This window comes from Artemia franciscana, chromosome 3, assembly GCF_032884065.1.
Source record: "Artemia franciscana chromosome 3, ASM3288406v1, whole genome shotgun sequence".
Lineage (NCBI taxonomy): Eukaryota > Metazoa > Arthropoda > Branchiopoda > Anostraca > Artemiidae > Artemia > Artemia franciscana.
The window spans coordinates 51,755,524-51,778,266 of record NC_088865.1 but is presented as its reverse complement, the minus strand read 5'-3'; the positions used below and the strand labels follow the sequence as shown (position 1 = coordinate 51,778,266).

General features: G+C 34.3%; 1 protein-coding gene across 4 annotated transcripts in view; it reads left to right on the top strand.

The window, feature by feature from the left end:
* Nucleotides 1-22,743, top strand: part of LOC136025392 (uncharacterized) — a 79,323-nt gene that overhangs the window by 979 nt on the left and 55,601 nt on the right. For 2 of the 4 annotated variants that reach the window (XM_065701384.1, XM_065701380.1), the window contains exon 1: nt 8,466-8,566. The exons of 1 other annotated variant lie outside the window; for it this stretch is intronic. In XM_065701384.1, the coding sequence (XP_065557456.1) occupies nt 8,485-8,566 (82 nt within the window). In that variant the 5' untranslated portion in view covers nt 8,466-8,484. Of the gene's footprint in view, nt 1-4,849; nt 5,073-8,465; nt 8,567-22,743 lie in introns of those variants that run through there. One more of the 4 variants, XM_065701382.1, reaches the window with a different exon arrangement.

Below are 22,743 nucleotides of genomic sequence, written 5' to 3'. Positions count from 1 at the left end.
ACCTAAATATGGGGTATAAAAAAGGCTTAAAACATTGGTCTCAAACTTCACAACATTGGAATCAAACTTACCATTTTATTGTAAATCCATTTTTTAATGTTATATTATCCACAAGTACTGATTTTCCACAATTAAATTGGATAAATAAATTTGATCAATGTTATGGCGTTTTCTTCTTCCTTGTTGCCAAAATTTCAATTAAAACATATGTTTTTGGTTTTTTTTTTTTTTTTAAATAATAGTATATTTGAAATTGCAAATCTGTAATAGTTTAGAAACCAATTTGGACTATATATTTGCACATCAGGGGGGTGGGGTAAAGCATAGCATATATTAAATACATAAACTAACCATTGCTGTATTTAATATAGTTAAATTTATAGCCAACAGTATAACTGGCATTTGTAATAGCCAGCTTTCATATTTTTGACCAAAAACGCATGATTTTATTTAAAATTTGATGTCAAGGAAGAAGAAAATACCATAACATTGATAAAATTTATTTATCCAATTTAATCATGGAAAATCACTGCTTGTGGATAATACAACATTTAAAAAATTAATTTATAATGAAACAGTAAGCTTGAATCCAATGTTTTAATGCCTGAGACCAATGTTTTAAGCCTTCTTTGTACCCCATATTTTGGTCATTTTTAAGAGGTCAAAAACTGCTCAAATCTGAATTTCCAGTAAAAGCAATTATTATATTTGTAAACACCATAAAAAAAGGCATTGAATAGTATATTTGCTTTATACAAAAGCCAGTAATACTGTTTGCTATAAATTAACCCGTTAGGAAAATGAAACTTTCAGAGATGAGTCTAAAGGCTAAAGTATGTCCCTGGAAGGTATTTTGAAGTACCCACCTCCACTTCTTCTCCCTCTAGAGGGCCCTGACCTTTGCTGACCTTTAAAAATATGTTTGTTATAAAAGTAAAACCTTGCAAAACAGATCATCTGCTTGAATTAAGTACAACAATATTGTTTTCAGTTTCACAACTTTGCTCAATCCCAATTTATAAGGTTTTAAAGATATGCAAAAACATTTCCTAAATTTTGAAGAAAAAAAAATATTGGTATGGTTCAGAATTCTACTCAAATAACAGGAATTGCATTTTCAGAACTAAAGGCAGAGAAAAGGCAACTGGTGACTGAAAATTAAGGGAAAATATTTTTTTTGTCATGTAAGCAAATTTCAGGGCCCTCTAGAGGGAGAAGGAGTGCAGATGGGCACTTCAAAATACATTCCCAGGACACTCTTTAGCGTTTAGACTCATCCTTGAAAGTTTCATTTTCCTAACCTAACCCATTTCCTAGATAGCCAAAAGTCAATCAACTAGAATTTTACCATTCTTTCTCTTAATTATTTGGAGGGTCAACTACCCCCCTCCCAAACAACACCACATAATTCCTAGAGCTATGCAATCTTCAAATAGCATAGTTACTTTTCTAGCAATGCCTTTTGCCCCCCCCCTCCCCTAGATAGTTTCAGATATTAACCACAATAAGAACATGTAAAAAACTGAAAGAAAACATCACAATAAAGAAGTTCTTTATAATTAAGGTTATACAGCATGTTTTCTTTATCAATGTACACAAGGTTCTATATTTAAAGTAAAGACTAGGGAAGAACACCTGCCTACTCAGTATATTTTTTATGCTTTGTCTATCCAGACCTATAGCTTAATAATTTGCTCCCTTCAAATGCACTTAAAAAACTTGAATAACAAAATTCTTAGTTCATAATTTACACCATATTTTTATTGGTTTTGTTTGGTTTATTCCACATAATTCAAAATGGTTAAAAGAAAACAATTAATCATACCATGGCTAAAAACTTATTCAATCATTTTTCTATGCATAAACCACTTTCCCTAACTAAAAAAATATTAATATGAAATTTATTAATTATATTTATTGATTTTGATTGTTTTTCATCAGTGTTTGTTGAATATGTGACTTGGGAGGAATTGATTGATAATTGTTTTGTATTTTTTTAACCTCTTCTCTTAATTTATTTATTGTGCAAAAGATAAGTAATTAGGTGCCACTTTAGGGTCCATTAAAGGTATTTAGATTAGATATGCAAGTGAAACAATTATTTTTGGAAAGAACATGAAAAACAGCACCAAGAGATAAAATTTTTATTTCAGAAAAAAAATTTGAACTATTTCCAAATGGTCAAATTTAAATTTTGTGGTAAAAAGAAAAAATGAACAGGAAAGAAAAATCAAGAATTTTTTTAATAAAAATAGCTATCATAGTTATGGTTTGTACTACAACTAACTTATGCAACTTTTAAGACATGCTAAGTGCAATTTATCACACAAGTAAAAAAGGAACAAATGATTTACTGAAACATGTTTTTGTGGCATTTATTGAATGAAAGATCTTATGCCAATTTGGCCAGCCATGACAAAAAAAAACAACAGAGAACAAATAAAAAAGACTATGGCCAGTAGAAAGGATAGATGAAGCTAAAATGATGTGGAAATTTTGCCTGTATATAAACAAGGTGGCTTTAATTCTGATGAGCCAAAGGTAAAAACAAAAATAACCTAATAACAAATAAAATCCAAAACCAAGAAATAAACAACCCAATCAATATTTACAATTGTCATAACCAATCTTATAGATCACTGAAGCTAATAAAGTTGCTTCAATGCAACTGGATAAAATAACATGAACAAGAAGTTAACTGTTCTGTTGCAAAATAATCCTATTGGTACTATTGCTACAATTCTTGTAGGTCCTTTATTTAATCTTGCCCCCTGGTGATTTTGTAAAACCTTAGTACCCCTGTTAACTACTGGTTCACCCTTAAGAAGAATGTTAGAAATTGGGTCAATATTCAAATAACTTATATCTGTGTTTATTGATAAATTAGCCAGAATATGTTTTTATTTTGATAGCCTTGGGACTTAGAGTATTCCTTGTTTGTTTAGAAAATTTTTACATTGGCCATACTCACCAACAATTTATTGAGTATCATAACTCAATAGAAAAAGCTCTAAAATTGACTAAGCCTCCTGAAATCTTTGTTTCGGCTTTAGCTAATCACATTTTCCACCAGCCTGATCATTATTTATTATGCAATGATGCCATTGGCATTTCTAATGATACAGGGTTTTCACAGTGGGCTGGGGAGGCTATTGAAATAAAAAAAAACAACATGTTCTTGCTAATTTATCAATAAGTACAGATACATGAAATTTGATATTGACCCAATTTATAGCATTCTTCTTAAAAGTGAACCAGAAGTTAATGGGGTATTAAGGCTATGTAAAATCTCCAGGAGATAAGATGAAATACAAGACTAAGAGAATTGTAGCAATAGTAGCAAACAGTAGGATTTTTTCACAACTTAATAATTAAACTTCTTGTTTATTTTATCTAGTTGCTTTGGTGTTCTCCTTGAAGCAACTCTAGTAGCTTCTATGACCTATAAGATTGGTTGTGACACTTGTAGATATTGATTGGGTTGTTTTTTTCTTGGTTTTGGATTTTATTTGTTTTTATGTTTCTTAAGTTTTTGTCTTTGTTTCATTAGCATTGAAGATGCTTTGTTTCCATACAGGTGAAATATCCATGTTGTATTAGTTTTTATCTTTTCTTTCTACTGGCTGTAGTCCTGTTTGTTTGTTCATTGTTGATGTTTCTCTCTTTGTTGTTTTGTAGTATTTATTTTGGTTGACTGCAGCAGCCAGGGGTAGTAGGGAATGGTTTTTGTCACCCAAAGTATTGAAACTTACACCTCAGATGGTACATTAATTCTTTAAGGGTTGGGATTTGTGGAGCTGTGAAGGCAACTTCATAAGTGACATACTTGGTTCTGAGGATGAATTTTAAACTTTTTTTTCCACTGTTTCAATTTTGTTGTTGAAGTAGTTGATGTTATGCACTTATGGTCCCCAAACTGGGCATGTATGGTCTAGTTAAGAGCAAACATAACACATGTAAGCTAGTATTATTTGCTCAATAGGAAACTCAAATTGATGCATTGTGGTTAAGGATCACAGCATTTAGTTGACCTTCCTTACAAGTTTAGCAATGTGTGGGCTAAATAAAAAAGTGTTTATTTAATATCACACCAAGGACAACTGCAGTCAAAGTGGTAGGGTACTAGAATTCAGGTTAAGCAGCTTCTCTTTTCAGAGAATTTAAATGCATCACTTTGGTCTTATTAACATTAATCTGAACTTCATTTGAACTGCACTGATCTTTGAAATTGTCTTCTATGTCATTATTGAACTAAATGATTACTTGATACTTTTCAATTAGCTTGTATTTCAGCAGGACTGACAAATTTGAATCTTTTGTAAGTATTGTCACAAAAATAGTTAATGACAGCTGAAAAAGAAAGAGCAGCAAGTTTAGCACTTTGTGCAATGTCATGTCTTATTTCCACCCTTAGAGTCAAGATCCTGAGGGAAAATTGAATAGATATACTGACTTCAATGTCTTGAGAGGTCTAAAATTAGTAGTAGAATGACCTTTCTAGCATCCATCTGTTTTAGAATCTGCAAAACTGTGGTGTGGTGTATTAAATCAAAAGCCTTACTTTAGTTAACCAGAAGCAGATCAACTATGGTACCTCCTTTGTCTAGCCATTCGGTAATTTAATGGTAGAGCTGCATTCAGTAGCAAGTTGTACTGCTACCTTTAAGGCACCTGTAATGGTAAGGGTCAAGGTCAGGGTTTATTTGCAGCTTAAGTTTATGATATATGAACGACTTGGTCGCTTTGGCGAAATTGAGGGTTATTGATATGGATTGGAGCTCATCATAGGATTTGGGGTATTTTACCTTAGGCACAGTGCATACATAAGCTTTCTTCCAGGCTCATGGGAACTTTTGTTGTCTGAAGCATTGGTTAATAATGGACATTACAGGTTTAGCTAGAAATACTGCATATTCAATGAGTAACTTGATAGGTACCTCACCTGGATATGAAGCATAATTCCTTTTTCGTTTTCCAAGTTCTTTGAACATTGTTTATTTGGATATTTATACAATTTGTTTTTTGGGAAAACAAGACGAGAGATTTTCAATATATTCTTCAGTTAATGATAGGTAAGTAGAACATATTGCTATGAAAAGTAATCTTACTTTAATTGACCACACCAAGGACCCATCATCTTTCTGTATCTTCATATCTCTATTAACGAGTTTTCTAGATAAACGTTTGACTTTAGAGTATCAAACAGTTCGTGCCAGGAGTGACCCGGGAGCGACCCGGCTCAATAGTAAACGAAACTAAAAAACGGAACTTCGATGCTAAAAGATACATCAAAAGAATCGGATTTTTATGCTGATTTTAAATATATAAGTTTCATCAAGTTTAGTCTTTGTCATCAATAATTACGAGCCTGAGAAAATTTGCCTTATTTTGGAAAATAGGGGGAAACACCCCCTAAAAGTCATTGGATTTTCACGAAAATCACACCATCGCATTCAGGGCATCAGAGAACCTTATAGAAAACAATTTTCAAGGTCCAATCTACAAAAATGTGGAATTTCATATTTTTTGCCAGAAGACAGATCAAGGGTGCGTGTTTATTTATTTGTTTGTCGTTGTTTTTTCCCAGGGGTCATCGTATCGACCAAGTGGTCCTAGAGTGTTGCAAGAGGGCTCATTCTAACGGAAATGAAAAGTTCTAGTGCCCTTTTTAAGTGACCAAAAAAATGGAGGGCACCTAGGCCCCCTCCCACGCTCATTTTTATCCCAAAGTCATCGGATCAAAATTTTGAGAGAGCCATTTTGTTCCGCATAGTCAAAAACCACAGTAACTATGTCTTTGGGGATCTTACTCCCCCATAGTCCCTGGGGGAGGGGCTGCAAGCTACAAACTTTGACCAATGTTTACATACAGTAATGGTTATTGGGAAGTGTACCGACATTTTTAGGGGGATTTTTTTGGGTTTTGGTATGGGGTTGAGGGGAGAAGGCTGTGCGGGAGGATCTTTCTTTGGAGGAATATTTCATGGGGGAAGAGAAATTCAATGAAAAGGGCGCAGGATTTTCTAGCATTACTATTAAAAAAAACAATGAAAATATAAACATGAAAAAGTTTTTTCAATTGAAAGTAAGGAGTAGCATTAAAACTTAAAACGAACAGAGATTATTACGCATATGAGGGGTTCTAAAAATACTTTAGCATAAAGAGCGAGGTATTCAGGAGGAGATAAATACTTCGCTCTTTATGCTAAAGTATTTTTAGTAATTTCAACTATTTATTAAATGACCTTTCTGATTCAGGGGCCATTCTTAAAGAATTGGGATAAAACTTAATATTTAGTGTAATAACCTAAGAACTAAGAGAAAGCCATTTAGCCAAAAAAGAATTTATATGCAAATTTCATTTTATTAATTTATGTACGGAGAGCCAAAATCAAACATACATTAATTCAAAAAGGTTCAGAAATTAAATAAAAAAAACTAGTTTTTTTAACTGAAAGTAAGGAGTGACATTAAAATTTAAAACGAACAGAAATTACTCCGTATATGAAATGGATTGTCTCCTCCGCAATCCCTCGCTCTTTACGCTAAAGTTTGACTCTTTGCCACAATTCTACTTTTTAAAACAATTAAAAACTGTAGCGGAAAGAGCGATGGATTGTGGAGCAGACAATCCATTTCATATACGGAGTAATTTCTGTTCATTTTAAGTTTTAATGTCACTCCTTATTTTCAGTTAAAAAAACTAGTTTTTTTTTATTTAATAAAGTATAGGGGCTAGTAGTCAACTCTGAAGCCAATTTGTTATAAACATATCCTTTCTTAGCAGATCTGTTCAACTTCTTTGCTGGTGCAAAAAGGATGTTATTTGTGGGTGCAACTTTTCTGTTTCAGTGGAACTAACATTGGGTGGATTAGTACTTTTTAGGTTTATCCAATGCTTATCATTTTCACTTGCTACAATTAAATAATAAAAACAAGTTTTTTTTAACTGAGAGTAAGGAGCAACATTAAAACTTAAAACAAACAGAAATTAGTCCGTATGTGAAAGGGACTGTTCCCTCCTCAATGGCCTGCTAAAGTTTGGCTCTTTCTCCCAACTCCATTTTTTCTAACAGAAAAATGACTTTAGCATAAAGAGCTAAAGTCTTTTTTTTACTAAGGTTGTTGAGGAGGGAACAACGCCTGTCATATATGGATTAATTTCTTTTCGTTTTAAGTTATAATGTTGCTCCTTACTTTCAGTTAAAAAAACTTGTTTTTTTAATTTAATTTCTGAACGTGTTTGAATTAATACACGTTTTGATTTTAGCTCTCTGCACATGAATAATTAAAACAAAATTTGCATATTAATCTTTTTTGGCTAAATGGGTTTCTCATAGTTTTAGTCAGTAGATTTTGAGGAAAAAGGAGCAGGGAAGAAGGCCCAGTTGCCCTCCAATCTTTTGGTTACTTAAAAGGCAATTAGAACTTTTAAATTTGTATGAGCAACTAAAAATAATTTAGCGTAAAGAGAGAGGTATTTAGGAGGAGATGAACCCCTCATATGTTTAATATTTTCTGTTGGTTTTAAGTTTTAATTTTGCTCCTTACTTTCAGCTGAAAAACTTTTTCATATTTATTTTTTAATTGTTTTTTGTTTTAAATAATACTAGAAAATGCCATGCCCCCTTCATGGAAATTCTCGTCCCCCATGAGAAATACCTCCATGGAAAGATCCTCCCACGTAAAGCCCTCCCCTCACCCCCCCACCTCAACTGAAAAATCCCCCTGAAAATGTCTCTACACTTCCCAATAACCATTACTATATGTAAACAATGGTCAAAGTTTGTAACTTGCGGCCCTCTCTCGGGGACTGTGAGAGAGTAATTCGTCCCCAAAGACATAGTTATTAGGTTTTTCGACTATGCTGAAAAAATGGCTATCTCGAAATTTTGATCTGTTGATTTTGGGAAAAAATAAGTGTGGAAGGCGGCCTAGGTGCCCTCCAATTCCTGGTCACTTAAAAAGGGCACTAGAACTTTGCATTTCCGTTAGAATGAACCCTCTCGCGACGTCCTAGGACCACTGGGTTGATGCAACTACCCTGGGAAAAAAAACAAACAACTAAACACGCACCCGTGACTAGTCTTTTGGCAAAAAATACGAAATTCTATATTTTTGTAGATAGGATTTGATGACTCTTAGGGGTTGTTTCCCCCTATTTTCCAAAATAAGGCAACTTTTGATGGTAAGGACTCACTGCGATAGAACTTATATAGGCTTATATACCTTGTATATAAACGGTGGGGAACTTATCTAATTTACAACGCTTGTTCCAAGGGTTCTGGGGTTAAGTTATCCCTGGAGGTAGCATAAACATCTGATTCTTTTGATGTGGCTATTAGCATCAGAATTCCGTTTTTTAGAGTTTCGTTTACTATTGAGCCGGGTCGCTCTTTACTACATTTCGTTACCACTAACTGTTTGATAGATTGTCCTGTTTTCTGTAGAAGAAAAGAGTTCAGAGCCTCAGCTTTGAGGTCAATGTCTGGTATAGAGGAGAGCTCATTGAAGTCAAAGGTTACAATCCAGAATTCAAAGGAAGATATACCTTCCCTAATGAAAGGTTGAGCTGTTACTTTAGTTTTCTTCTCTTCTGAAAAGTTGGCTTTGACCAACGAGCAAATTACAAAGTGGTTAGAGTTTTTAATCACTAATGAACATGGTGGTTGGTAATGGTTGTAATGGTCCATGGAATTAGGTCAAGCATGCTTTCGCTTTGGTGGGTCAGAATTGTCACTGCTTGTTTTAGGTCTTTATTTGCCATTTGCTCGTTATTTGTTTGATTGAAGTCTCTGGCGATAATAAAAGCTGTAGCTCTGTATTGTCAACAAATATTGTTAATGAAAATTTCTATATATTAAATCAAATTTTTCTTGTTCTTTGCACCCTTGGATAATATGTTACCACTAGAATGAGTTAGCATTCTTAGCCCTTTTAGCGACTCAGGATCAAACAAACCAACTTTTTTTAATTACCAACCTTGTATATAAACGGTGGGGAACTTATCTAATTTACAACGCTTGTTCCAAGGGTTCTGGGGTTAAGTTATCCCTGGAGGTAGCCTATAGTTATTTGAATTTATTGACTAGTTTGAACAAGATGGTTATTCCAAAATTTTGACCAGATATCTTTTGAGGGAGAGAAGCTGAAAAGGGAATGGGGGACTGGTTGCCCTCTGACCACGTTTTCCTTAATACTTTTGGCTGTTCTTGTTGTATTGCAGGTACACGTTTTTGATAAACAAGATGAACATAGTATCTTTAAATTTTGTTTAACATACCCCTCAATGCCCTAAAGTTTCATCTTAGTATTCAAAGCTTTTTCAAACACACCTAGAATAAAAAGTTCCTCCTTTTTCATAATGAGAAATCCTGCATGTAAGAGACAGCATTGAATAATTTACCATTAATACCCTGAGGACATTCTATCCCTGGAGGCATAGTTACTGGACCTTCTGACTGTTTTGAACAAAATTGTTTTTTTCTAAATTTTTATCAATGATGAGGGAAGGGAGTATCTAAAAAGGGTAAAGGTGGCTTGGTACCCTCCAATAGCTCTTCAACATCCTCTGAAATTTTCAACTTAATACCTTCAACCATTCCTTAGGTATTGATAATATGTCTTTATGACAATGAGAACACACGCAACGTCTTTTATTGTGTTCAGCATCCCTCTTCAAACCTATAGGTGGTTATTAGGCATAGTTATTTGAACTTTTGATCATTTTGAAGAAAATTTCTATTGAACCATTTCGATCCTGTATATGTGGAGGGATTGCAATTAAAAAGCATGGGAGGGAACCTTCAAAATATTGCTGGTCCTTCTTTTTGATAAATTGGTTGTACATAGATATAGTACTTGTTGATTAAAAATAAACTTACCCCTCAAGATTCTCCAAGGTTTCACCTCAATACCCATAGCCTTTTCAGATACACCCAGAATCAAATATTTCCCCTTTTCCTAACGATAAATTCTGTATGTGAGCAATATGCAAATTGTATAATTTACAATTATTGCCATGGAGCAATGGTGGCTTGGCATTCATTTCTCAACATATCTAGAAATTTTTAGCTTAAGATCCCAGTTGTTCTTTAGATATTGCTGATATTCCCTTTTCACAACCACTAAGCACATTTTGTTTTGAATGTGTTTGTCATCCCTCTCAACATTTCCTTAAAGTTTCATCTTACTATCCTAAGCCTTCTTGAAGACCAAGGATCAAACATACCCTTTTTTTTATTAAACATCCTTATATGTTACCCTTATATGTTTGGTCCTTGGACCATTTTGGACAAAATGACAAGGCAATAAAATTTTGATCAGCTGTATTTGAGACAAAAAGGGTGGGGGACTGGTTGCCTTTGATCTCTTTTTCCTCTTAAAATGGGAACTAGAACTTTTGATTTCAAATTGAATAAACTTCCTCTGTAGTCTGTACAACCGCCCATTCCGTAAAAACCTTATCTGTTAGCAATTGGCAACTTGCATAACTTACAACCCTTTCCCTGGGTGCTGTTTTCAACTCTGGATTACTTAAAGGTTACTTTGGACAAGGCAATTATCTGAAAATTTGATTGGATGCATTTGGAGAAAAAAGCTTGGGGTGGGGAGACTAGTTCCCCTCTCTTCACTTTTGATTCTTAAAAAGAGCACTAGAACTTCCAGTTTCCAATCAAATGGGCCCCGTCCACAGATTATTCAACGTCCCTTTATTGTTTAAGTGCCTCTGTGGTACAAAAAATAATGGTAAAACATTGAACCCATATGGCCTTTACTATTGGCAATACTATAGTGCTGCCTCTGTTAAACTTTTAGAGAACATTGGGTGGGATGTCAAACAAAATCAAAACACACTATATGCAAGAGAGTTTTAAAAGAACCCAACATCAATATACAAGGAACAGCTAAGGGTGTTAAGTTAAAACTTCAAGGACATGTTAGAAAATGAACAAAGGGCAGTGACCCCTCCCTCTCTTGCCCTTTTAGCTTCTCTCCTCAACACTGATAAAGATCTTGAAAAGCCATTTTATTCAAAATAGTTACAACCTCTAATAGCTGAGCCTCTGTGGATCCCATATCCCTACTGCCCCCAGGGTAAGGAATGTAAATTATGCAATCTCCAATTCTTACATGCACAGTTTATCATTAGGAGAAGAGGGAAACATCTGATCCTGGATGTTTCCAAAAAGGCTAAGGATATTAAAGCAAAGTTTTGGGAAATGTTAAGAGGTTGGTTGAGCTAAATTAAAAAGAAATTACACATTTCAAAATTATCAAAAAGGCCTATCTGCACTGTCTTGGGAACAGGTAAGAATAATAACTTAAAACTTTCAGAATCTCTACTACTACTGCTGCTATTGTGACTACTTCCAACTGCAATAACTTGCAACTGTGACTGCTATTACATCTATTTGTGACTATTTCCAGGGAATGGAAGGGAATGTATGGGATCAATGGATCCCATACCCCTGCTGCCCCCAGGGTAAGGAATGTAAATTATGCAATTTCTCCAATTCTTACATACAAAGTTTATCATTAGGAGAAGGGGGAAACATCTGATCCTGGATGTTTCCGAAAAGGCTAAGGATATTGAAGCAAAGTTTTGACTGCTATTACATCTTTTTTTGACTATTTCCAGGGAATGGAAGGGAATGTTGAAGTTTGAAACTTTAATGTCGAAAAAAATCATGTTGATGTTTCGATACGTTGTCTAAAGAAATGATGTTGAAATAGGGAATGTTGAATTACTTGAAACATTGGCAATCAAAATTGAACACAAATTAAGTTAAAAAAATACTTTTCGAAGAAAATTGTTCAAAGAAATGTAGAGCCATATTACACATAAACCAGCAAAAATAAATTCCTATAATCATTCCAACTCAAAATGACCAGCAATAGCTATTAAAGGATAAATGAAACCTAAAACGAACAGAAATTAAATAAACAATCATATCAAACAAACATTCGACAGGCACTAATATAAATTAATAAATAAATTTTAAAACGCATATAACTTAAATTGAATATGCAAATCAAACATAAAATTGAACAAAAATCACCATAAACAAGAGTTTGTTACTGCCCCATTTCGCAACTGTAATGGTTTTAAGGCCTACTGCTTGATTTGCGCTTTACTAAAACAAGTTATGTCACAAATATTTTCTTTTGGTCTTACAAGATTGAAAACAAAGATTAGAAAGAAATAAAATCTTGAACTGCTGAACTTTCATCAGTTAATATCATAATATACCAAATATTCAGTTTAATTTTATTAGTGCTTTCCAAGGGATGTTCAAGGCACATATAGTTTCCAATAAAATGCAAATGCCACATTAGGCCTTAGGCTTTTACAGTTAAGGATGGAGGCATTAGCCAAACTCGTGTTTGTATTAATTTTTTTGTAGTGATTTCTGTTCAGTGTGCTTAAACTATGTTTGATGGGTCACTTTTGTTGTGTACTGAACAGAAAAACGAATCAACAGCTGTTTAAAATACTCAGACACCTATCTATAAATAAAGGTAGTTGTTGGTAACTGCACTTTTGATTTTTTGTAGTGATTTCTGTTCAGTGTGCTTAAACTATGGTTGAAGGATCACTTTTGTTGTGTACTGAACAGAAAAACGAATCAACAGCTGTTTAAGATACTCAGACACCTATCTATAAATAAAGGTAGTTGTTGGTAACTGCACTTTTGATTTTTTGTTGTGATTTCTGTTCAGTGTGCTTAAACTATGTTTGATGGGTCACTTTTGTTGTGTACTGAACAAAAATACGAATCAACAGCTGTTTAAAATACTCAGACACCTATCTATAAATAAGGGTAGTTGTTGGTAACTGCACTTTTGATTTTTTGTTGTGATTTTTGTTCAGTGTGCTTAAACTATGTTTGATTGGTCACTTTTGTTGTGTACTGAACAAAAATACGAATCAACAGCTGTTTAAAATACTCAAACACCTATCTATAAATAAAGGTAGTTGTTGGTAACTGCACTTTTGATTTTTTGTTGTGATTTTTGTTCAGTGTGCTTAAACTATGTTTGATTGGTCACTTTTGTTGTGTACTGAACAGAAAAACGAATCAACAGCTGTTTAAAGTACTCAGACACGTATCTTTAAATAAAGGTAGTTGTTGGTAACTGCACTTTTGATTTTTTGTAGTGATTTCTGTTCAGTGTGCTTAAACTATGTTTGATTGGTCACTTTTGTTGTGTACTGAACAGAAAAACGAATCAACAGCTGTTTAAAATACTCAGACACCTATCTATAAATAAAGGTAGTTGTTGGTAACTGCACTTTTGATTTTTTGTAGTGATTTCTGTTCAGTGTGCTTAAACTATGGTTGAAGGATCACTTTTGTTGTGTACTGAACAGAAAAACGAATCAACAGCTGTTTAATATACTCAGACACCTATCTATAAATAAAGGTAGTTGTTGGTAACTGCACTTTTGATTTTTTGTTGTGATTTCTGTTCAGTGTGCTTAAACTATGTTTGATGGGTCACTTTTGTTGTGTACTGAACAAAAATACGAATCAACAGCTGTTTAAAATACTCAGACACCTATCTATAAATAAGGGTAGTTGTTGGTAACTGCACTTTTGATTTTTTGTTGTGATTTTTGTTCAGTGTGCTTAAACTATGTTTGATTGGTCACTTTTGTTGTGTACTGAACAAAAATACGAATCAACAGCTGTTTAAAATACTCAAACACCTATCTATAAATAAAGGTAGTTGTTGGTAACTGCACTTTTGATTTTTTGTTGTGATTTTTGTTCAGTGTGCTTAAACTATGTTTGATTGGTCACTTTTGTTGTGTACTGAACAGAAAAACGAATCAACAGCTGTTTAAAGTACTCAGACACGTATCTTTAAATAAAGGTAGTTGTTGGCAACTGCACTTCTAAAGGTCTGTAGAAGCAAAGTAAAGCCAAAAAACAAAAAAGGGATTTTGAAATCTCGTGGCCTTGTGATGGTTTTGGGGTAAGTAACTAAAGTAGTGACTTTTTATTTTTGTTATTGTATACCTTTGTAGTTGAAAATATAGAAAAAAGAAACTGGAGAAGATCCATATGGAAAGCCAGGGTTTGTATCACCTTGATATTACCCATGTTTTTCCAGGAGATGATGATGCTACATTGTTAATCGCCCTTGTTTCATATTTATGAGAGATAAGTTTGAATGTCAAGTATGATGTTGATTGCATCATTTATACAGCAAACAAGATTAGATAAAATATTTATTTCAAAAAATTTCTGCAACAAGCCCCAAAGGATCGAATTCACATTTCAGAGTCATAAAAAAAACAATATGAACAGAAAATACTAAAAAAGCACTACTATTAAAAAAACTCGCTAACAATGCCAACGACAACATTATCAGAATGACAAATTATTCCTTAGTCAAAAATATTAAGCTGCAAAATGTCAGCAAGTTAAAAAGGTGAAATGAAATAGGCATTAAAGAAGGTTTAAAAGAGAACTTATAAAAAGAAGGAAGGAACAAAACAGGCAAACAAATATAATATTCGGTATCACCATTAACGACTAAAAAAAAGGGAAGCTAGTGGTTTATTTTATCAGTAATGAAGGGGACTTAGTTTTTTTTATATCTGGAGGTAAAGCAACGAAATTGGACGGTAAACCAATAGGAACGGGCTTAGAAACAGTCCATGGCAAGTGGGGTCTAGATGAGAAGTGTCTTTAGTGTAAAATGGGTTTCTTACAAGGGTTTGTTATTGCATTTTTGGCAAAACGGAGGCACAACGTACCTCTGCTGTGCTCAAGGGTTTCCGATCCAACCTTTTTTTTAGAAGGAGCAGGCATGGAACCTTAGCTTCTTTTAGGGGAGATGCCAGGATGACAAATTGGACAAACATATTCAAGATGTGGGCGGACAAAGGAAATATAAATCCTTAAAGAGAGGGTGTTAAATTTATTTCAGAGCTTAAGCAGGAAAATGGAGGTATTTGCTCTGTGGAAGATATCTTTAATGTGGATATCCTACTTTAAATTCGAATTGTGGCCCCAAGTAAATTAAAGTAGGAAACGGAAATACCTGAGAGGGGGGGAGTTAGGGTTGAAAAAATGGGATAAGGCTTTAAGGAAACACATTGGCATTATCTTAGATTTATAGTGGTTTACTCCAATGTCTAAGTCCACAGCGTCGTATGAAATATCACTGAGGATGCTCATAGGGCTGCTTATTAAGTTTCTGTTGCAGGTTTCAACAACCGTTAGGTCATCAACAAATTTCCATCTACCCGGAAATGCCTTAGTGAGGCTATTAATCTTAAGTAATAAAAGGAGGGGAACCAGGAGAGCACCATGGGGTTCTCCATTGTGGACAGAGAGGGGACTGGAATAATGATTATGATACTTGATTACCTATGCTCTAGTTAATAAGGAGGCAACCAATTTGACCAGGAAAGAATCAATGTTGAACTCAGTGACAAGTTTTTCAGCCAATATATTGTGGTTAACTAGGTCAAATGCTTTTGGAAGGCCAGTGGACATTAAATTTAGACAGCAATTAGGTTGTTCGTGGATTTTCCCAAACGAGCCAATAAGAAAAAAAAAGTAACGAGAAATAGAAATGGATTTGAGATTACCAAATAGCCTGAAGTCAGTAAGAGGTAGGATTTTTTCTTTCAGCCACTGTGCAAGGAACCCTTCGTATAGTTGCAAGAATATAGAAGTGGGGGAAATAGGACGAACACCTTCAAAACCGGGCTTTCCGTCTTTCTGTTTTAAGGGAGGTATGAAACGCTGTTTCCATATTTGAAGATTTTTGTGGCAAGACTATTTGAATAGACTCTGTAATCGTATTGAAAAGAACACACAAGGGACTTGAAATGTAGTAAGTAAAAGCACTAATAAGAGAAAAGGTGTATCTAAAGGGCAAACGCTTGTTTTTCCTAGTTTCCCTGTTCTTTTATCGATCTGAGATGGAGAAATGGAGGGAAGAGAAGGTGAGAGGTCATATGTTGGTAATTGATAAGACAATGCAGGAAGGCTCTGGACAACGGAAGTGAGGAACCTGTTAGGATTATTAACAGTAACTTCAGGGCCTTCAGGTAGGTTGAAATTAAGCTTGTCTAGACTCCCACCGCACAACTGTTTTACTTCGAAATACCAATTTTTTTGTTTATTAGTAAGCAATTCTTCGACCTTACTTTTGTAGTAAGACCGAGCAGATTTAGGTATTTTCCTTTGAATTGTTTTTCTCAGTTTATTAGCAACAGCTGGACCAGGTCCCTATTAGTCTCTTTGTTGGTGTCAGGAAGGTTTCCAAAGTTTTCGATTTTAGCCAAAAAAAAGTCCCTATTTTGATTCCTTGAACCTGTGCATTGTGCACAATGTCATTGATGATGCTCATAAATTATTGAATCACGATAATAATCATATCATGATCATGTAAATAATGATCATTAATTTTTTTTTTATTATTAGTTTCTGTTCGATTTTGATTGCCAAAGTTTCAAGTTTTTCAACATTCCCCATTTCAACATCAATTTCTTTTTCAAAATCAAAACATCAAAGTGGCGCTTTTTTCAACTTTAAAGATTAAAGTTAAACAATCCCTGAAAGTAGTCATAAATAGAAGTAGTAGCGGTTGCAAGCAGTTACAGTTGCAAGTTGTCGCAGTTGGAAGTAGACACAGTCAGTTGCAACCAGTCTCATTTGGAGCTGCAGTAGTGGCTGTAGTGGTCAGGGCCCTGAGATATTCAAGCTATCACCCTTACCTGTTCCTATCACAGTGAAGTTAGGCTTTTTGATTACTTTGATATATGTAATTTCTTTTGGTTTAATTCATCCTAACCCTCAACATTAGCCGAAATTTTGCCTAAATACCCTTAACTGTTTTCTACATACCTAGGATCACACATTGCACCCTTTCCTCACTATAAATTATGCAGGTAAAAACGGACAAATTGCATAATTTAGATTTCTTACCTGGGGGCTGCGGGGTTATGGCATCCACAGATGCTTAAGTATTTAAGTTGTAACTGTTTGGAATAAAATGGCCTTTTAAGGCCTTTCTCAGTTTTAAGGAGAGGATTTAAAAGGGCAAGAAGGAGGGGTAGTTGTTGTTCATTCCTTTTTCAACATGCCTTTAAAGTTTCCATATTAAACCCTTAGTCCTTTCTTAGATATTTATGTTGTGTCATTTTGAAACCTTATATGTTAATACTGGGCTGCTTACATAACTTACAGGCATTGCCCCGGGGGTTCTGGGGTTTTGTTAACCCCGGAGGTATAGTTATTTGACCTTTTGACTATTTTCAACAAAATGGTTGTCTCAAGATTTTAGTCGGATACATTTGGAAAAGAGGGCGTGTTAGAGGGGAACTACTTGCCCTCCAATCAGGGGAAAAGAGGGCGTGGGGTCTTAGCTCCCTATGAGATCACTTTTGGCTTTTAAAAAGGGTGCTAGAACTTCCAATTTCTAGTCGAATGAGCCCGTCCGAAGTTCATACGACCAACCCTTCCATATGAAGTGCCTCTTGGGAAAAATATTAAATAAATAGATAATAAAAGATTGAAGCACTATGGCTCTTTACTATATGCAAAACTATGGCGTTGTCTCTGATGATAGTAATCTGTAATTGTTTTTATTTATTTTTCTTTTAGTTATATTTCAGTTGCTGCAAATTTTAGACTGCATAAAACTAACCCTTTTCTACAGATTAATTTAAAAAAATCTTTTTCCACTTAAGAACACTTCCAGGAATGAATATCAGCATATATACTAAACTGTCAATTCAGATTCATTTTTATGGCACTTGGTATTAACCAAGTGACATATAGCGATCACGAATTCTGTCGGTCTGTCTGTCTGTCGTTCTGTCGGTCTGTCCCGGTTTTGCTACTTTAGGCACTTCCAGGTAAGCTAGGACGATGAAATCTGACAGGCGTATCAGGGGCCGGACCAGATTAAATTAGCAATAGTCGTTTTCGCGATTTGACCATCTGGAGGGGGGGGTGGTCGGTTAATTCGGAAAAATAGAAAAAATGAACTATTTATAACTTACGAACGGATGATGGGATCTAAATGAAATTTGATTTTTGGAAGGATATCGTGTCTCGGAGCTCTTATTTTAAATTCCGACTGAATCAGATGAAGGGAAAGTTGAGGGGGGGTGGAACCTAAAATCTTGGAAAACGCTTAGAGGGGAGGGATGGGGATGAAAGTTGGTGAGAAAAATAAGCACAAGTCTTAGATACGGGATTGATATAACCGGAAGGGATCTGCTCTCTTTGGGGGAGTTGGGGGAGGGTTCATTCTAAAAAATTAGAAAAAATGAAGTATTTTTGACTTACGAAAGAGTGATCGTACCTTAATGAAATTTTATATTTAGCAGGACCTCGAAACTCAGATCTCTTATTTTAAATCCCGACCGGATCCAGTGTCATTAGGGGGGGGGGACCGGAAATCTTGGAAACGCTTAAAGCGGAGAGATCAGGATGAAACTTGATGGAAAGAATAAGCACAAGTCCAAGATAGGTGGCTTACATAACCAGACCGGATCCGCCGTCTTTGGCGGATTTGGGGGGGGGGGGGAGTAATTCGGAAAAATTAGAAAAAATGAGGTATTTGTAACTTAGGAGCTGGGTGATCAGATATTAATGAAAATTTATATCTAGAAGGATCTTGTGCTTTAGAACTCTCATTGTAAATCTTGACCAGATCCGGTGACATTGAAGGAAGTTGGAGGGGGAACCCGGAATTCTTGGAAAACGTGAAAATAGATCTATCTTACGAATGGATGTTTGGATCTTAATGAAGCTTGATATATAGAAGAATCTTATGTCTCGGATTCTCCATTTTCAATTCGAATTGGATCTGGGGACATAGAGGGTTGGAGGGGGAAACTGAAGTCTTGGAAACCAGAAATCTCGGAAAACCCTTAGAGTGGAGAGATCAGGATGAAACTTGATGGGAAGAATAAGCACAAGTTATAGATACGAGATTAACATAATTGGTACGGATCCGTTCTCTTTGAGGGAGCTGGGGGTTGTTAATTTGGAAAAATCAGAAAAATTGAGGTATTTTTAACTTAAAACGGGTGCCCGGATCTTAATGAAATTTGATATTTAGAAGGGACTCGTGTCTCAGAGCTCTTGTTTCAAATCCCGGCCAGATCTTTTGACATTTGAGGGAGTTGGATGGGGAAACCGGAAATCTTGGAAAACGCTTTTAAATGTCGTAGATACGTGATTGACGTAACCGGACTGGATCCGCTCTCCTTTGTGGAGTTAGTTTGTGGGGTTCAGTGCTTTGGCGAGTTTGGTGCTTCTGGACGTGCTAGGACGATGAAAATTGGTAGGCGTGTCAGGGAGCTGCACAAATTGACTTAATAAATTCGTTTTCCCCGATTCGACCATCTGGGGGTGAAGGGAGAAGAAAAATTGAGGTATTTTTAACTTACGAGTGGGTGATGGGATTTTATTGAATTTTGATATTTAGAAGGACCTCGTGACTCAGAGCTCTTATTTTAAATCCCTACCGGCACTAAGCCTCTGATTTTCCTTTTAAAGCAATCTATTGATTCTTAGAATTTTGCTAGAGCTCATACCATATGAGCTCTTGCTTCTTGGCCCTTCGACCTCGTCATAAGTGGCATATGAGCTCTTAGCTCTTGTTTTTGTTTCTTTTCAATAGCTTTGGCTATTATGATAATTTCCTATTTCTTTTTTACATTTTGAGAAGTAAAAACACATTGCTCGAAATAAGGATTGTTTTCAGTGGAGTCCAAATTATGTTCTGGCCTTTAGAAGAGACTGGGGCGTCAAGAAGTTTAGTTAAATGTTCTGTCCATCGGCGTTGTAGCGTAGTTTAATGCCTAGAAAAGGGTCCCTTAAATACTTACATTAGAAAAAAATTTTGTTTTTTACTTTTGTAGATTCAAATGCTTAAATCATTGATTTAGATTGTATTAGATTTAGATTTGTTGTATTAGATTGATTTTATTGTATTCTATAGATTTGTATTAGATTGTATTGATTTACATTGTATTAGATTTCAAGTAATGGATTTAATAATTGACCTGTGAGTTTTTAATTGATTTTTTAAATTTTATACCGTGGTCTAAAAGCTTTAGATAAGACAATAAGTTACATTCTAGGGTCCCGCTAAGGCCTCAAAATGAAATTTTAGCCGGAAGAAATCGTTATTTGGAAAGAACAAACAAAAACCCGTTAAGTTCCTAGCTAAATTATGTTAAAAACCATAAATAGCACAAAACAACGTACCTAATTGTAACACTTTAATCTATTTAGCATTTTTCCCTTAGAAGTAGCCAACTACCATCTATTACCCACAATGTTTCAATTAATCAGATTATCCTTTTTCTTTCCATTGTTATCCAATTTTGTAGACCATTTTATAAATAATATTTCTACCCCGTGTTACAATCAATCACAAGCGAAAAAGGATATTCTCAATGAAGAAACCTGTTTGAACAAAAAATCCATGATTTGTCGTAAAGTTTGATTAAATTGAGAAAATATAATACGGGACTATCAAGGGGGGGGTGTTGTCATGACAGTTACTATGATATTTGTAAGAAAAAAAACATGAGATAACGGTGGTGCCTTTAATAGCTTCTTTTGAACTATCAAACTAATAGCTTCAATTTTCGTAGTTTTAATTGTATAATAATAGCCTAAATCTGTAGACCAATACTCCTGTGTTTTTCAGAACACAATCGAGAAGTTTGCTCTACGATTTATGAAGATGGGTTTCATAGCCACAAAGACAAATAACGGTTGACAAAATGCATTGGACTTATTATATTATAATTAATTTGGGCTATATATTATTATATATAGTCCAAATTAATTATAATTTGGGCTATATATTATTATATAAACTGAAGTATTATATTTTTTCATATTTTGGTATATTTCATTGAGACTAATCTAATTTCACTTCTCGAGTGTTCGGAATATTGGGCTCTGAAGGAGTACCTAGCAAATACCTCCAATTTTCACAGTTTTAATTGTAATATAGTGGTCTAAAACTGGGTGGCCTTTCCCTCTTGTCCTAGATGAAGCCCGGTAGGTTGTTTTATCTTGTAAATAAGAAATCAGTGTAAATTTTGAGCATTCCATGCTTAGATTGTTAACACTTATTAATAAATATCTTTTTATTCTCTTTTCAAATGCCAAATCTATGTTTTGCATTCTGCCTTCCCCCCATCCCCGTTGGTCCTAGATATTGCCCTATAGAATATGTTTTTATGTAATCTTGTTTGACTTGATGTTTTGATTTTTTTTTTTTCTGGTTTCTTGGCATGTCAAAAGCATTTTCTTTATCTGATTGTAAAGGCATTCAAGATCAGGTAGATATTGAATATTATTTTAAAACGTGATAAGAATGGAAGTAATTATTATAATATAATTAATAGAAACGTGCTATATATTACAAAGTAATAATTTTCTTGTATTATAATTTTAGTCGTCTTTCAGTTTTGCCTTGGTCTATATCTCAGATCATCAGGGGGGAGGATATCGTCAAAATGTGCAGATATTAAGGAATCTAATGTTACCATTATTGCATTATCTCCTTCTCCTCCAGATGGATAGAGATATAGATCACTATATACTCACAAACTGTGCATTCGACCTCCTAACTCTTTCGTGTTTTTTTTGTGTTTTTTTTTGTTTTTGTACAACAAACAATAATGAATAGATTGGCAGAAAAGAGTCACAACATTCTAAACAATAGAGAAAAGGCTGGCCTGTATATCTATCCATCTGGGGGAGGGGTTGTTGTTGTAAGTGAACTGGTGCAACTTATCATTGAAATAAATGAGTATTTATGTTAATAATAATGAACAAGGTGTCTTTTGAAGGGTTCAATATAAAATTTGCGAATGGAGCAATCAATACATTGGTAATGAGCTTAAAAGATCTATCAGGGAGTTTTTCTCACATTCTTTGTAGCTAAGTAACAGATGAGATTTGAAATTTACCCTAGTCTGAGAGGAATATCATTTGATTCCCTATGTAATTGTTTTCCCAAATGAAACAGTTTCTGCTGTTATAAATGCAGTAAATTCACTGCAATATGGCAGAGATTAGGTGATAGACAAAGTAGGTAATTCTGAAGCACAGAAGTGAATTTGGAAAAAAACACCTAAAAGTTCTAAAACTACTTCAAAACAATCATATCTTTATAATTATTATAAGTCAGTTGTATTGATATAACTTAAATGGGGTTTTACAATTATTTGCTTATGTGAAACATAATGGGAATATACATAGTGGACCGCATCCTTTGCCACCAGGGGAGGAGGGTAAACAAAAGAACCTCTTAAGGATAATATTAGTGAGTATTTATGATTGTTTTAAAGCTATTCCCAGATTTTTCTTTAGCTTTGTTCATCCCTTTTGCTTAAGAAGTGCATAAAAAAGAAAAATTATTTCAGTATATTTATGTTTTTTTTTTTTTCAGGAATTATTCTAGTTTCAAGTTACAAATCAGATCGATACATAGTTATTAAGGAATTTGAACAAAGAAAAAATTGTCAGCATTAAATCACAACTACATCAGTTATATACATATAGTAGAAATATAAATTAGCACTCATATAAAAAATTATTAGTACTTCTATAAGAATTATTAACACTTGTATAAAAATTAGTAAACAAAAAAAATGTAAAAAATGGGCATTTCAATATGTTTTAGTATTCAATCTTAAGGAAATGAAAGTAACCAATAACAAAATTTAAACCC